Source organism: Oculina patagonica, chromosome 4, assembly GCF_052425735.1.
Source record: "Oculina patagonica isolate OP01 chromosome 4, crgOcupat, whole genome shotgun sequence".
In the NCBI taxonomy this organism is placed as follows: Eukaryota; Metazoa; Cnidaria; class Anthozoa; order Scleractinia; family Oculinidae; genus Oculina; species Oculina patagonica.
In genome coordinates, this window is record NC_135761.1 from 30,745,172 (window position 1) to 30,762,225 (window position 17,054).

At 37.3% G+C, this 17,054-nt stretch overlaps 1 protein-coding gene across 1 annotated transcript; it reads right to left on the minus strand.

Moving 5' to 3' along the window:
• Positions 1 to 3,654: 3,654 nt before the first annotated feature.
• On the minus strand, positions 3,655 to 7,220 carry LOC144652331 (uncharacterized). The gene is made up of 5 exons (XM_078512388.1): positions 6,697 to 7,220; positions 5,827 to 6,663; positions 5,706 to 5,735; positions 4,646 to 4,703; positions 3,655 to 4,134 (listed from the first exon to the last, which is right to left on the minus strand). Exons 2-5 carry the CDS (start codon positions 5,929 to 5,931, stop codon positions 4,022 to 4,024), a joined length of 306 nt encoding a protein of 101 aa, XP_078368514.1. The 5' UTR covers positions 5,932 to 6,663; positions 6,697 to 7,220; the 3' UTR covers positions 3,655 to 4,021.
• Positions 7,221 to 17,054: the final 9,834 nt, after the last annotated feature.

Sequence of the window (17,054 nt, forward strand, 5' to 3'; positions counted from 1 at the left end):
CTAAAACTGATTGTTGCAGCAGATAAATCTACTGAAAAAAATAGACAGCACACTTACATTCATCAAAACTAACGTTCTTTAATCAAAGCTTCAGCCTAACTGAATAACTCACTGCTGCTACATATTAATTAAAACACAAAAGGTTTATACATATATTATACATTTTTTAGCCTTCAGGTCAAAGCTAGTCTTTTTTACCAGTATACACTTTCTTTCATTAGAAATATTTATTGACATATACACAGGAATTCACAGTCTGGTATGATCAGTTATGATTCCTGTGTTCATTTTTTGTGCTTTAAGAATCATAACTTTGGTTTGCTCAGACTTCATCAAGCCAGCATACCATTTCTTCAGGCACAGGAATCATAACCCTGATGTATCAAGACTAAATTAAATCATTTGTGGAATCATAACCCCAACTGTTGAACTGATAAAATCATAGTGCTGATGCCTTGAAGCTAGTTGGAACCATCTGTGGAATCATAACCTAGTAGTGCTTCACTTCACTGATTTGCTCTTCCGACATTACATTCTCTTCATCTCTCACGACTCTGCTTACTCCCCGGTTTCTCTTCTCCTAAAACAAAATCAAATCATTTTCAAAAGTCATTAAATGTGAATAATAATAATAATAATAATAATAGCAATAATAATAACATTAATAAGCATTCAAGCTTTCCTCGAACTGGCAACTTTTCCATCAAGAATGCAAACGTCTTAAGGAGACCTTTGCCAATTTACAGTATCCAGAATCCCTCGTAGAAACCACCATCCGACAATTCGTCGAGGCGAAAGTTGTAAAGGGAAATGCGTGTCCTCAACAACAGCAGGTCCCTAGTCAAGGAGAAGTTCCTATTAGAATCGTTTTGCCGTACAAGGATCAAAAAGCAGCAAACTCAGTACGCAGACAACTGAGCGATCTCAGCCGAAAGATAAACACCGAGATCCGTCCAGTTTACACCAGCCGTAAGATCAAAGACACAATTAAAGTGAAGGAACAGAAACCGCCCATCGTAAACCAACAAAGCGCTGTTTATTATTATAAGTGTGATCTGTGTGATGCAGATTACGTCGGCTATTCTTGTCGACACTTGCACCAGCGCATCGAAGAACACAAAGGATCGTCTATCGGACATCACGTGAAAGAGCAACATGGAAAGGAGCCACACAACATCGAGAAGAATTTTAAGATTTTAAGGAAGTGCCAAAGCAAGCTTGACTGTTTGATTTTTGAAATGCTTTTTATAAGACTTCTGAAACCGAAACTTAACAAACAGAGTGACTCGCTCCGCGCGAAATTATTTGTTTAGATATTTTTTGTATAATGAAATTAAACGCTAAAAAATTGGAACGACGTTTCGACCGTTCGACGGTCATTTTCAAGTTAGGTGTTAGAATAAAATTACATGTGTAAATATAGTAAAAGCGCTAAAATATGTACATACAAACAATAGACAATAGGAATAAAAAGGCTAAAAATGGCTAAAAAATAACTTAGTGCGAATGGTATGCATAGTTGTAAAAGATATAATTAAAAACGTAAAGCAAGCGAAAAAGACGACGAGAATAAGAACATTAAAATACCTAAAAATATCTAAACAAATAATTTCGCGCGGAGCGAGTCACTCTGTTTGTTAAGTTTCGGTTTCAGAAGTCTTATAAAAAGCATTTCAAAAATCAAACAGTCAAGCTTGCTTTGGCACTTCCTTAAAATCTTAAAATTCTTCTCGATGTTGTGTGGCTCCTTTCCATTAGGTATTTTAGGTATTTTAATGTTCTTATTCTCGTCGTCTTTTTCGCTTGCTTTACGTTTTTAATTATATCTTTTACAACTATGCATGCCATTCGCACTAAGTTATTTTTTAGCCATTTTTAGCCTTTTTATTCCTATTGTCTATTGTTTGTATGTACATATTTTAGCGCTTTTACTATATTTACACATGTAATTTTATTCTAACACCTAACTTGAAAATGACCGTCGAACGGTCGAAACGTCGTTCCAATTTTTTAGCGTTTAATTTCATTATACAATCAACTTCCAAAAACTTGTTGATTCGAACATTAATAATAATGATAATAATAAATATTAATAATAAAAATTAACCAGATAATAACAATAACATTTATAATTATTAACAATTTATTTTAATTCATAACATGCTACTCTCACAAAATATCTGCACGTAATATATGTTAAACCATCGAATGAAGTGTATTTATTGCATATTATTTTCCAAGCCCCTTAGGGGCGACAAAAAATGCGAGCAATGAGCAAAATGTATGCAAGACAGTATTATATCATGAACCATCAAATAAGGGATTTATTATTCCACAACAAAATTTCCCTGCTATTTTGTTTTTTTCCGTATCTGCACTCATATTTTGCATGTTTTCTTGACCTTATATGGTGAAATAACGTAATTGTGGAATACAGTCGAAGCTCTCGTAAGCGGACACCCTCGGGACGCGAAAAAAGTGTCCGTAACTGGAGCTGGCCGCTTACGAGAATGGTTCTCATAAGCGGCCACTAGAGGTGTAAGGGATAAATGGCCGCTTACAGGAGCTTGCCGTAAGTGTAAGTGGTGTTTCGAAATGTAACCGGACGTGGATGACGACAAAACAAACACTGAAATATGTTACTGTAATTACTGTAAAATCATTGTGACGAACGGCGATGTAAAGTTGATTGGTAAGAACAAGATACAGAGGTTGTTTATAGGATTTTCTTTGGGGTGTCCGCTTACGGGAGCTCAAAAACAAAGAAAAAGTCTAACTCGTTATCTCTGAAAGTGTCCGCGGCCGCTTACGGGAATGTCCGCTTACGAGAATGTAAAAATACAGAGTTTGTATGGGAGTTAAAAACGGGGTTTCCAACAAGGCGGCCGTAAGTAGAGCTGTCCGCTTACGAGAGTGTCCGTTAAGAGAGCTTCGACTGTAATAATAGCATTTATTTTAACACATGAATATAAATTATAAATTATTAATGCCCTTTATGGGCATTATATAAAGCCCCACCCCTCTCTCTCTAATAAGCCCCCCTTTTGGGGGCAAGGAAGTTATTAAGGATTGGCGCCAATTGTTTGTGCGCATTATTCATGTCGCATGCCACGTCATGCATCAAACCCACGCGCAGAGGAAGAAACTGGACAAATATAATGCTTGGTGGTTGCTGTGTTAACTTTGCATGGATTAACTCTCTTAAATGGTCGGTGACCCATACAGTTTTTTTTCCGTAGATCAATTTCTTTGCCAGTCTTCTGCATTTTGAAAAACCGAGAAAAAAAACAGTCGTGATGGAAGTTGAATTTTTTCATTTTCTTCTACCCGTGTGCCATCGAATCCTGCCAAAATGGAGGCTGTTAGGGTTCGAAAATATCGTCCTTAAAGATTAGGCTTAATTAAGGGACGTCACAAGCTGAATATATTTGTTTAGTAGACTGATAAAAAAGTTGGCAAAGAAAGTTTGTATCCAGCGATTCATTAGCAATATTTTCCGACTTACAGTCTTGCAGGCCATATCGAGTTACGAGGACCGATTATTTAAAATTAGGGTGTTCTTTCACTTATCTTATCGCCGAAACGAAGTCGGTGACCCCTCAATTTTTTGCACTCTTCATCTGAATAAAGTAAAGTAACTTGTACTTCATTACTACATGGGTAATTATATCAAGCCCCCCTTCACCTTCTCTTTTTATAAGCCTATAATCACTGCCTAGTAATCAATAATTAAATATAATTATTACTTCAAATAGTCAACACAAAATTGTTTCTGTTATAATTTATGGAGACAACTTCAGCAACAATGTATGTCAGGTTATATTATGCAAACAAATTCAGCAGTAATGTATTTTTTAAATTAATATGCAATTTAAATGTATGGAATTTAAGTATTGATAACGTACCATTGTCAGACGGTTTCTTCGATTTAGCAATCTTTGTCGCCTCCTCCGTTCTTGACTTGATTTGACTTGGGCCTGATGGCGTTGGCTGCGGTAATAACGTTTTATCCTTTTCAAAATCACTGCTCCTCCCGGTGGGTGTATCTCTTCCCCCCCTCCCCAAAACTCATTACACTTCTGACATAGTTAACCATGTCTTGAACAATGGTTTGGTCAAGTTCTCCCCAAGGCACTATAAATAAAAAGGGATAAAGGAAGAGTTTGTTGGTCATAATATTTGCAATAAACTGTATTGCCTATAGCTAGAATAGCATTGTCTGGGTATATAATACTATAATATTCAATGTACTGGAAAGTATTCCTCACTGACCGCATGGGGTCCCATTTTTGACCTCCCAGTGTTTTGATTAGGAGTTCAAATTTTGGGCTTCTAGCTTTCACTATGAGATGGGATGCAGGGGATTAATTGTAATCAAGTTGAAATCAGGTAGTTTTGAAATGTGGGAAACTAATAACACTTGTTGTTTACATAGCATAGCAATAACTATTAATGTATACAAAACTTATAAAATACAGCATCACCTTAATTTTGGGTATAAATGATGTAACTCTTTAGCCTGAATTGGTGTGGCTGAGTTATTATAGTATTTTTGGTCTGAGATGAGAACGGGTTTCCTTGTTCCCTGCAGAGCACCCACACCCACATTCTTTCAAGTAACTCCTTTCTACTATACTTTGCTTACCTTGCGCAGAATTAATGCGATCCTTGAACTCGTGTGAAAAAGCATCTCTCACAACATCCTTCAAAGTCAAATTATTGCAATCAAAAGTTGGTTGAGTACTACTAGTGAAATTTATGTCTTGATCAATTTCGATCAGGTATGTAAAATCTCCTAGACAAGATTATTAACAGCCATCTTAGATTGCATTTGAGCATGGCAAGTGCATGCCCAGCTATTGTGTTATATGGTTGTAGATTTAGTTCAACAACTCCTCCCATACCCCTCCCACCCCCTACAATCTCTTGGTTTCCCACCCTCTGTCATCCCACGAATGAAAATGAACTAAAATTACGTTGAAATTATTACCGCATTTTAACTGTGGCAGATCTATTTCAGTTCATGCATCAGGGAAGTCTTAGTCAATTCCAGCGGGATACCCATTTCCCTCCATGGCATATGATATAAGTGGACTATTGTAAACTGCCAGTTATAAAGCCCCCTGCATATTGACCCTCTCCCCGAGTTATACGGCCTGCTGCTTCTCTTTAATTTCATGCTATTATTATGTCCTCAAATATGGTACAAGAATGGGCAGGAAGCACTAGTTCTACAAGGGCAGCGAGGGACAGAAATTAAATAAATGCCAAAAAATATTGCAGTAATACATAATCTTGTGCAATACAAAAGGTGGAAACAGGTGGAAACCACTGATCCGGCATGGGGAGAGGGTGAGAAAATGAAGTAAAAGGTATGGTATTAAAGTGGAAGGTTCAGACCCCCATATCTCCTCCCTCTCCTCCCATGCCATTTGCACCCCATTGCCCACGTATTTACAAGGCGATTAATTAGTAGAATTGTATTATAAATTTCTCCCCAGAGGTTAATGATTAAACTTCAAGAGCCTTCTATTTTCTACAAAATTATTCCATCCAGCTGTAATTCCCACAGCATATCCCTTAGTGTGGCTAGCTAGGGGTATAAGAGGCGATGACGCGAGCAAAGCACTTTTTAGCTCAATTAGTGCATAATTCTAGTCAAAAAAAGTTATTCACAAATGAATAATCACAATTAATTTACTTACAAGTGGAACAGCCTTTGATGGTACAGTCGACTGAAAAGAAAGTAATATAGAGCAATGTTATTGCGGCCTTTTCATTTCAAAAGTGTCATCGATTCTGTAAATTTCAATTGCGTACACTTACGTGATTCTTGGCAATGATATCCTCAATAAAAGAACTTAGAGCCTTCCGTGACCGACTATTTTGGACCAAAACTTCCACTAGTTCTTCAGGGTTTTCCACATTCATGTTTCATCTCATTAAACGCATTTGCAGGAAGAAGAAAAAAGGAAAAACGTACCGTCACAGCTGTGTCCGTCGATCGCAGCCCAGAAGAGCGGCAAAAAATAAAAACTTATAGATGCGTCAGCTCACGCAATGTTGATGACAAGTTTCACGCAATTTTGACAAAAAAAACGCGCAATTTGCGCCAATTTTTCTGAAGAGTGGACGTGGAAGTTCGTGCTTCGCACATACTACATACATCTTTGGAGAAAACTTCGTAAGAGTTAACGGAAAACAAGAAACGGAATGGCAGACGGAAGCGGCGGGTATCGGAAGTGTTTCTGTCCCAACTGTCAAGGCTGTTTACGCGCACGAAGAACTGTTTACCGGCACCAAAAACTCTTCGGGTTTCGTGCTGCAGAACACTCTAATGTTGGCAGTCAGCCGGTTAAAAGAGCCAAGTACACATTGGATATCGAAGGTATGTATCATCGCAAGTTGCATGAATGTTTTCTTGATTCCATACGAACAAACTAAGCCATAGTTATAACACTTTCCAAGGTCAGACTCATCCATGCATCATTCGCGTGTATGCAATAGCATTGAACAGATTTCAACAAGTGTCTCGATCTTTTGACAATCCAAGTTGTTAAATGAAGTGCTTAGAACTCGAAACTAAATTATTTACCAAAGCGATAAGCCAGTGACTGAGAGAAATTCGAAAATCGCTCAAAAACCAGGACTCAAACCATGTTTCTGCACCCGCGAGACAAGGACACCCCCACCAACAGTAATAATTAATGTTGTAGGTATAATATTATCAAGTAAGGTATTTTGTTTTTCAATCAGTTTAAAAACATTTCCATGAAACTAGAGGGCCTCACAACTCTTCTGACTAATAAATGTTATTAATATTATATCATTCTTCATAAAAACAATAATTCAGATTAATTTGATTAGTTAGGTCTTTGCTGAGCTTTATGTTAGATAAGTCACAGTCATTTACAGTAATAATTACTGTAATTATTAGCTGCTACCAGGATTTATGGCAATCTGTATGTTCCAGGATAGTTAAGAAACCTCATGGTGACCATATAAGAAAGTGAACTGATGATTGTTTTGAACATTGTGAATCCTATTTACTTAATAGAGAATTTGTGAACTGATTTGAACACTACATAGGACTGCCTGCATGACTTTGAATTAAACATGATTGTTACAAACATCTATTTTATTTACTAATTACTCCTGTTTCATTAAGTAATCATTTGATTCAGCTGTTAAGTAGAATATATTGTATCATTTTCATGATTTCAGATTGAATAAATACTGTCATACAACGTGACTACATGTATAAATTTCTTCAGATTTGGTCATCTTCATTTTGTATTGGAACACATTCTTGGTGCAAGTTCACCTAAATATGCAGTATTTAATTTTTGTTTTGTAATACAAAGAGATATTGTATGTTGCACTCTTTTTGGCTTATAATTAGTAAAAAGCAAGTTTTTTTTAGAGTTCAAAAAATATGGCCCCTTTATATACATGTATTAGTACATGTAGTACAAATCATTTAACGATGACAATTATTGTGCACTGGACCATACCTTGTTTAGGACAGGTTCAAGACAGACTCACATAAAATTATATACATGCACCTAGGCCTGCTCAGGGCAGAGAGGCCAGAAACTATACTCTGTCCAGCGGCACGTCCTGGTATAGGCCAAATAAGAGCATACCCCCTCCCAACCCCTCCCCGGTTAATATGGTGCATATGCTACAATGTTTGTTGTATAATGTAATTCGTTTTTAATGGTTCTCATATAACCACTCCTGAGTGACATATTTTTGATGTCACCTGGTAAATGAGTTATTAATTCTACAAGTTATTTTGTAGTGTGAAGAGCTGTGAACCAACCATGAATGCATATACCATAAATACGGTACCATCATGTAAAGGAATGATTCATTCCAATGAATGCTTACATGTATTTCAGAATCTGAAAATATAAGACCAAACTCACTACATGTACCAACATGTACCTGCCCTGGGGCATAACAAACAATCACAAATAGCTTACCATATTATTTGCAACTGAGGTAAAGTCACTGATTGCATGCCATTCATAAAACTTCATATCGTCAAACGCCTGTTTCAAATAAAATGTTTTGAACATGCCAGTTTAATACACGAACATGGGATGATATTTTAATTTGAAAATATTGGAGAAAGAGTCTAACCATTATAAATATGCATGGCATCGACAAGATCCTTGCTTTCCTTGGGCCCTTTTCTTGCATCCTGGACGTGACTCGCACCAGGCCCCCACGGTCTCCTCTTTCAGTTCAGCAGTCAGCTCGAAACTGATCGTGATGTACAGGTATTGTTATATAAGCTTAAATTTCTTTGGTCCCTCTTTTCTTACCACTTTGTATTGCACAGAATACCTTTCAAACTTTTTTTTTTTCGGTTTAAAACCCACGATCGCATGTGACTGCAACGAATCATAGCCGATGATTTTAAACGCTTTCATTTCATAAATTATGATTCCACAAATGATTTTTTCATGGTCGACGAAGTCATAACTAATGATTCGTTATTACTTATGACATCACCATTTTGATTCCAGTACGAATTTGTCAAGCGTGAATGACTCATCTTATAATTCCCCTGATGATTCTTCAGTCTGTGAAAAATCATATATGATGATTCCAATGTCTTATCAAATCATCTCACTAATTGAAACGAATAATTCCACAAGTGAATTTCCTGTGCATTAAAATTCAGGAAGTGGTTATTGAATGGACCACAACGTGATCCAGCTAAATTTCTTAAATTGGCAGAGACAACCTTACGGTGTGGGATGCAGAAATCTGACTGCATGACACCCATTTTTTTTTTTTTTTTTTTTTGGGGGGGGGGGGGGGCAGTATAAGCATTACCTGAGAGCATCAACTGAAGTTGTAACAAAATAATGATTGGGATGACAAAGCTAATTTATCTATGTTAATGGAATAACCATTGGTTGGTGGTGATGTTGATGTAACTCTACGTTATTTTTTGCTGTGATTGCTGGATGAGCCTTGCTTGTGACAGCTATTGGACCGTGTTGGGCAGGTGAACCAGGTATGGCTGTTGGAGCCCCAGCAACAGCAGCCATGCAGATAGTGGCTGGGGTGGCATTGACAGCCAGAGATCTTGTTGAAGTCAAAGCAGCCTGTGAAAGGCGGGGGGGGGGGGGAAGGCTTCTTGCTGAGGACCTGACTGGGGCATTCATCCTGTTGGTGGTAGGGGCTGTAAAACATGGAACAATCAGGTGACAGTCAAGAGTTATAGATCAGTGGTGTTCCAGACTATGCTAAGGTCATAAGCAGCACCCGAACTGTTAATCATAAGACAGGTAAGCCCCTTGATCTTGGTGACAGCTTAGCTGATGATTTGGGGATACTCAATGTGCTCTCAAGAGTGCCTAGGTTAAGCAGTGCTGATCACCAGCATGTAAGAAGTGAAGGCATCTAACCACTAATGGAAACTGGCTACAACTGGCTTTTCCCCCATACCAAAGTTAACAGGGAACCAGTGGAGCCTGGGAAGGAGGTCTTGAAGTGGAGCTGAATATCAAGAGACTGGGACTGATAAAAAATATTGGAAAAAGCAATGCAAAGTCAAAGTACTCACTATGGAGTATTTTGTCCTTGAAAGTTTTGTCCAAGGGGCGGTTTATGTGCAAAGGAGTAGCCACATTGGATACATGGCAGCTTCTAGAACTTGACTACGCAAAAAGGTCCCCTGAAAGAGGTAGATTAGAGAGAGCAGCTAATATGGAGGACAAACAGTGTCCTGTATTGCTGGCAGCTGAGCTGTTGAGACAGCAGGTTCCATGGGATCAAAAGGGACCCTGCTTAAAATATGACTACATTACTGTATAAAAATTTAAACTATGTGCAAAGATAATAACAGATAAAAAGAGCGCTTAAAAATACAAATGATTTATAATTATTTGTAAAATTAAGAAGAAAATGAAAACCAAGTTTTATAAGTATAATCATAAGAAAACAAAACAACAACAAAAATTACCGTTTAAAACAATGTCTAAATGGAAAGAGATATTCCTTTTTTAATTGATGAAGGAAAATAATTTAAAAGAACCGCCCTGAGTATCTACATGTAAATGTATTTCTCCCCAATGTTAAATTAGGTTTTGGTAAGTGAATGTCGTTCCTTTGTCTTGTCTTGTAAGAGTGAATGGTGCTTTTCAAGCAATGTCATATTTCAAGGAGGCAAATCTGACTTCACCTTCTTTCAAGTCGCTTCATTTCTTTGGCCTGTCTCTAATTACCACTTTTAATTTTGGAACTGATGTGGTTGACTGAGTAAGTTTTAAATTTTGCCACAGTACTGACAAGTATCCATCCTAGCTTTTCAAAAGCTTAATGTGTCTCACACAAGTCTGGTAAAATATTTTCTAATAGTTGAAAAACTGATTAGAGGGCCTTTGTTCTCATCTTTGAGAAGTTAGTTTTAAAAGTAGGTGTGTTTTGCACAGGTATCCGTCCACATCCTTTTCATCATGAAAGTACAATCAGCGATTTTTTGTTTGTTACTGCTTATCTGTAAAGGGACTTGGACACCTTGTATAAACAGATCAAGTCCAGCACAGTCTGTCTTTATTCTGCAAAAGTTTTTTTGTTATATGTTCATGCCTCCCTCTTGTGTCTTGCTTAATAGACGTTCTTCAGCATCCATTTTCTAGACGAGAACTTGGATTTTGGCCTTGGATATTTTAAAGCATTTTTTAAAGTACCTAGGTAAGCTGTTTCTTAACATGGTATTTTGTACGTTATCCTGATTAAAACACTGTGATGAACTCTGATGTCTATTAGTTCAATGTTCGAGCATAAAACACAATTATATTCCTTTAAACTAAAAAGAAAGCTCTGCTTTAGCAAACACTCTTTCAATAACTTCTTAATCTTTTGCCATGGTAGGATCATTTTCCCATTGTACCTCTCAGCCTGTACCAATCAAACTGTACAAATCTAACAAATCAGACTGTACAAATCTGTACAAATCTTGTAACCACACCAACACAGCCCCATTTTTTGCCTATTTATCTTGTGGAGAGTGGTTGGATTGTGTGGCTACTTCTTTTAAGTTGAGTTTATAAATCTCTTCAGACATTTGATGAATAGTAATCGACACCTACAAATTTGCTGCCCCACGTGCCAGTGGGCACAATGGGCAGTGAGTGAGTGAGTGACCTACAAATTTGTCAGGGGGTGGAGTCCACTTAAAAGTTGTGGGCTTCAGAGTCTTTAAACTATCATCAGTTATCCACTTGTTGATGTAGTGGCTGGTTTGGTGTTAGTGGTTTGTGACTGGTCTGAACTGAAGTGCAATTAAAGGCACATGCAATCTTCTTTGGCTCTGTATTTGTTACTATCTGGACTTTAACAAAACTTTTGTTCATGTTTGTGTTCATCTAAGTATAACATGCAAGAACACAGTTAGCTTGGTTGGTTAGTCACTTGATTTAGTGTTGGTTGTTGGTCCATGTTTTCTTTTCTTAAAATGGTTACTAATTTAATGTACCTCATCTTTTTCCATTGTCAATTGCAGTAGCATTAACAGCAGTTGTTGTTTTCATTTCCTTGTTTTGAATGTCCTTTTTTTCTCTTCCTTAAGTGTTTTCATCCACTGAGACATTAGTAAAATACTGTTGCAACATTCTTGATGCGTATTGTCCAACCCTGTTGGCAAATTTATTTTTTTTGCATCATAGTGGGAGAGGTATGTACTTTTTGGCGGGATTTAAATCAGTACTTTTCCATTTTGGTTTGTTGATGTTTGTCACCTGGCATTGTGTTTTCATCAGTGGTCTAGAAGCACAAGCCCTTACTGTATAATGCTTATAATGGGCTGCCAAGTTTTGTAGGGGCATCGACAGTGTTGTATGTTAATGATGTAAGCTGTTTGAGAGTCTCCCTACATTTAATTGTCTCACATGCGATTTCCTTCTCTTTAGTCATCCTTGGCTTTACTTATGGTTGTGGCATAAAGGTAGGCAATGGAGGGTCAATTTGATCCTCAGTAATGTAGTTGGATTCTGGTTAATCAGGACAGCAGCACCATCAAGACTAAGACATGATTTTCATGAAAGCTCATTGACAGTGCTTCCCACTTTTAAGTCTGGTAAACAGTTCTTCACGGCTATTGGACTCAACTGTCCATGGTTAAAAAAGTAGAAAATAAATCTTCATTGACAAAAGTAAGGAATGTACTGTTGGTATTGATTCTTCGAAGGTCTGTAAGTAAAGAAAATTATTTTTGACATTGTTACATTATTGCTACTCAGAGTTGCATGTTTCTTGCGAGGCAATCATCAGGTAACTGCCAAAAATAATGGGTACATATGAATATATTTAGTCTTAAACATGAATTGTTTTATATGTCTTCAAGTCGATATAAGTTTGCTTCTGTTGTTTGGTGTTGATATTTCAGGTTTACATATAGCAAAATATTTAGGCTAAAGGTTCTGTCTGCCTTAATACGATGGACAGAGCCTTCCTTGGTTCCCCTTGAACTAACTTTATTCTTGTGGGCCTCAAAGATAGACAGCGCTATCAGTGGACTGGTAGTCTTGCCCATACAACTTGGGCCAAAGGGCCCGAGAGACAGGAATAGTTAATAATTTAATAATTTATGGACTTATATTGCGCAGACTTCATGGATGTATGATCAACTGAACATAACAGTAATTTAAAATTTTTAAAAAAATGTCATCTTAATTTGGACAAACCTAAGTTGTATTTACTTTTGATACACTAATTAAATATAGCAGCTAAGACTCTAATGCTTTTTTATACCCAATTACGTAACCTAGGTTTGTCAAAGGAGGCGTGGTTATGCTTCTGTACGAGTTGTCCGCCAAATCACGATCCAGCTGTTTGCTGTCCAGTGGCACTTCAGCTGCAGCATTCTCGCATTAACTTCTTACAGCATCAAGCAGCTTAGTCAGCTTCTTTTTTGGCTCTTCCTTTGTGATTTCTACTGTGGGCGTAGGTTAATGGTGTTCTGGCACTGTTGTGAGGGTGACTGTCTCCTCGTGCATTTTTTTTTTAACAGCATGCTTTCTTGATGTGTAGTTGTTTCTTTTGGGGTGAGCTTCCCATCTCTTTGTGCAATGTATCTATCAAATAAGGCTTGTTCAGCACAGGCGGTCTTCAGCGCCTGGATTGTTTTCAAAGGAATGTCATCCTCCTAAGCTTTCGTCCTCTGAGCTTTCCTCCTGGGTTGGTTTTGGCTGAATTGGTTTGGTTGCTCCCCTGGCTAAAGTGATTAAAGTTATTGGTGAATCTCTTCATTAAAGAAAACACAACTAATATGAATAAAATAAAAACACATTGACGACATATGTTTTGAAGTTAGGTCAGCTTTTGTAGTGAAACAATTGTGTAGGGCAAAAAACAGGGCTGAATATTAAACAGAACAGAGAATGGCACAATGCAAATTTGTCTGTATGTTGCTGTGATTACTTGTAAGCATAATTTCGATGCCACTCAAACACCACATTTGGTGATTTTGTTTTCCTAAGGAGACAACACAGGGTCAGAGTGAAAAGACTGCTATTTTGGAAAAAGATAACCTTTCTACGGCATATGGCATGACATTTATTGTTTCTCTTGAGGAATTCAACTTGAAAGTTGGACTTATATTGGAACTGTTGACTACCCATATCGCGTTTGAAGCCGACAACCATTGTATTAATTTTAACACAGATCCCACATTACACTACTTAAACTTAAAGTCAGTATCTTTGGTATGATGATGTTGCGAAATTTTCCCTTTCGCATTCTATGAAAAGTTGGGAACAAAATTGGTTTACATATGCAGCAGTCATTTCCTCCACAAAATAATTGTAGATCTCTGTCTTTGTCATCCAGGTCAGAAAACAAAACCTATCTTCATTTGGGATGTGGTCTGCACTGTCCTCAATGTAATCTTCAACCCCCCAAATCTAAAATATGATAGAAAGGGTGCCAACTGTAAAATTAATATTCATTGCATGTTAAAACGGAAACATCTATAGCCTTTAGTGTGCTCTGTTCAGGCATAATTCTTCCTTTCCTAGCGCATTATGGAAAACCTAACCCCGTACAAAAACATTAATCAGAAAAAAAATTAATCCAGGCAGCTTAAGAATACATTTGCAAAGCGTCACAGTCATGAATGATATATGTCACATTTTTAAAGAAACGAAAACTTCCTGAGAGTGTCATTAGCACAGGCAACTAGGAAATGACTTTCCAAGGCTTGTGATACTGACTAGTTATTACTGTAGGATACTTAAGATACATGCTATTAACACGAATTTAACAGTAACTTTATTTTTTTAAACATTAAAATGCATATTCCTTATTCTTATTCCTATAATAAGGTAACACTAAATTGAACATCGCCCCATTCTGTCTATGACGATTGATGAGATCATTTACCTTTGTGGGGTGTCCAGATGAGGCAGGTTTGTTTTGCTTTGATCCATTCCGTCTATGATGATTGATGAGATCATTTACCTTTGTGGGGTGTCCAGATGTGGCAGGATTGTTTTGCTTTGATCCATTCCGTCTATGATGATTGATAAGATCATTTACCTTTGTGGGGTGTCCAGATGAGGCAGGTTTGTTTTGCTCTGATCCATTCCGTCTATGATGATTGATAAGATCATTTACCTTTGTGGGGTGTCCAGATGAGGCAGGTTTGTCTTGCTCTGATCCATTCCGTCTATGATGATTGATAAGATCATTTACCTTTGTGGGGTATCCAGATGAGGCAGGTTTGTTTTGCTTTGATCCATTCTGTCTATGATGATTGATAAGATCATTTACCTTTGTGGGGTGTCCAGATGAGGCAGGTTTGTCTTGCTCTGATCCATTCCGCTTATGACGATTGATGAGATCATTTACCTTTGTGGGGTGTCCAGATGAGGCAGGTTTGTCTTGCTCTGATCCATTCCGTCTATGATGATTGATAAGATCATTTACCTTTGTGGGGTATCCAGATGAGGCAGGTTTGTTTTGCTCTGATCCATTCTGTCTATGACGATTGATGAGATCATTTACCTTTGTGGGGTGTCCAGATGAGGCAGGTTTGTTTTACTCTGATCCATTCCATCTATGACGATTGATGAGATCATTTACCTTTGTGGGGTGTCCAGATGTGACAGGTTTGTTTTGCTCTGATCCATGCCGTCTATGACGATTGATAAGGGCAGGTTTGTTTTACTCTGATCCATTCCGTCTATGACGATTGATGAGATCATTTACCTTTGTGGGGTGTCCAGATGTGGCAGGTTTGTTTTGCTCTGATCCATTCCGTCTATGACGATTGATAAGATCATTTACCTTTGTGGGGTGTCCAGATGAGGCAGGTCTGTCTTGCTTTGATCCATTCCGTCTATTTATGATTGATAATATCATTTACCTTTGTGGGGTGTCCAGATGTGGCAGGTTTGTCTTGCTCTGATCCATTCCGTCTATGATGATTGATAAATATCTCGGGATGCACCTTGGCCTTGAACCAGTGTTTGTAGTATTTCTTGCATTCTGCCCTTTAAAGAGATATCGTTGCGTACCTAATGAAAGTAGCATTTGTTTGCATTTGGTGCTTAAACGACTTAAACTCCAAAGTTAAAAGAATAATAATATGTTAGACAAAGTTTGCAACACACTGCTGCTGTTGAAGTTAGTCAAAATATAAGAAATTGAAAGAATTGTCGCGTTAGGAAAAAGATTCAAATCACTGTAAGTGGGAAAGAAGTTTTAAAATAATAATATATATATATAGATTTATATTGTCAAATAACTGTTATGCTTCTGTCACACCATCTGACAACAAGCGATTTTGTTTAAAACAATACAATAAGGATACAAAGCAGTGTTAAAAAATCTTTATCAATGGTTTATTGAGATAAATGTACAATAAAAAGTTATAACAATAGTAATTTAATTTGAGTGTCTGGTTTAAATAGGAGTTGCCTTAATGAGTAATGACACTAAGATTCATTATAAAAGTACGGATAATCTACAATTGATTACCTAAAAGGCCTGTAGCTGCGAATTGGACACAGTGGAGGCGAAATGGTTGAAAATGGAGTTTTCAGCTGGCAATCAGGGCAATACTTAAATTTTTTTTGCCAACTCCCAGTAGCGGCAAATTGGACACAGCAGAGATCAAATGGTTGGAAATGGTGTGTGCCGCTGAAAATAAGGGCATGACTTCAAAAATTATTTTGCCAACTCCCAGTAGCGGCCAATTGGACACAGCAGATATCAAATGGTTGGAAATGGTGTGTGCCGCTGAAAATCAGGGCATGACTTCAAAAATTCTTTTGCCAACTCCCAGTAGCGACTAATTGGACACAGCAGAGACGAAATGGTTGGAAATGGTTTTTTACTTGAGTTTCCCAGTCACCAAAAGCATTTAACTTTACCTTGGGGATGCACCTTTTAATACTCTCTGTTTTAAAATCGCTTAGGCTTTTCCTCCAGTAAGGTCTGAGTATTGGCAGATTCTTCTTTGTACTGTGAGGCCATTTCTTCAACTTGTGATTCTAAGTTAGAAACAAGTTTCTCCTAATCAGAAAACAAGGAACACAAACAAGAGCAATTGTTAGTCAGAGTGAAGATGTGCTGATTTTACAATGACATTTTAGATAATGAAAGTATAGATATAGAGTAGAAAAAAACAAAAGGAAGTAGTTATCAATGGAGTTACAATGAATCACTGGATACATCACCCTTCTAGAAAAATATAAAGTTCTTGGCCTGCGTAACAAAAAATTGCACAGATACACATTTGTTTGAGGTGTGAAGTCAATGAATGTTAAATTCTCCAAATCCCGTCAGCCCAATAGCAATGTTGGAAATTTTAGGAATTGTTGCATGAATAAAAAAATAAACAGTGGTGAGGTTAAGACAAATATCTTTCTTTACACCAAAATCAACACTTTTGTTAGAAATTGTAGAATTTTTGGTGCATTAAGAGTAAGACATTATTTGCCCAAAAGTGCCTAAGAAGGAGTTTACAAGAATAAACCAAGATTAGACAATTAGTTCGGTTATGAAATGCCAGTTCCTACCTGTGGGGT

What these genes read in the sequence shown, in the direction of transcription:
- LOC144652331 (XM_078512388.1), bottom strand. Translation starts at nt 5,931, where the DNA reads ATGAATGTGGAAAACCCTGAAGAACTAGTGGAAGTTTTGGTCCAAAAT. An exon ending in CATCAAAGGCTGTTCCACTT is followed by an intron (nt 4,704 to 5,705) that starts GTAAGTAAATTA and finishes TTGACTTTGAAG; the next exon opens with GATGTTGTGAGAGATGCTTT. An exon ending in TCGCATTAATTCTGCGCAAG is followed by an intron (nt 4,135 to 4,645) that starts GTAAGCAAAGTA and finishes TTTTATTTATAG; the next exon opens with TGCCTTGGGGAGAACTTGAC.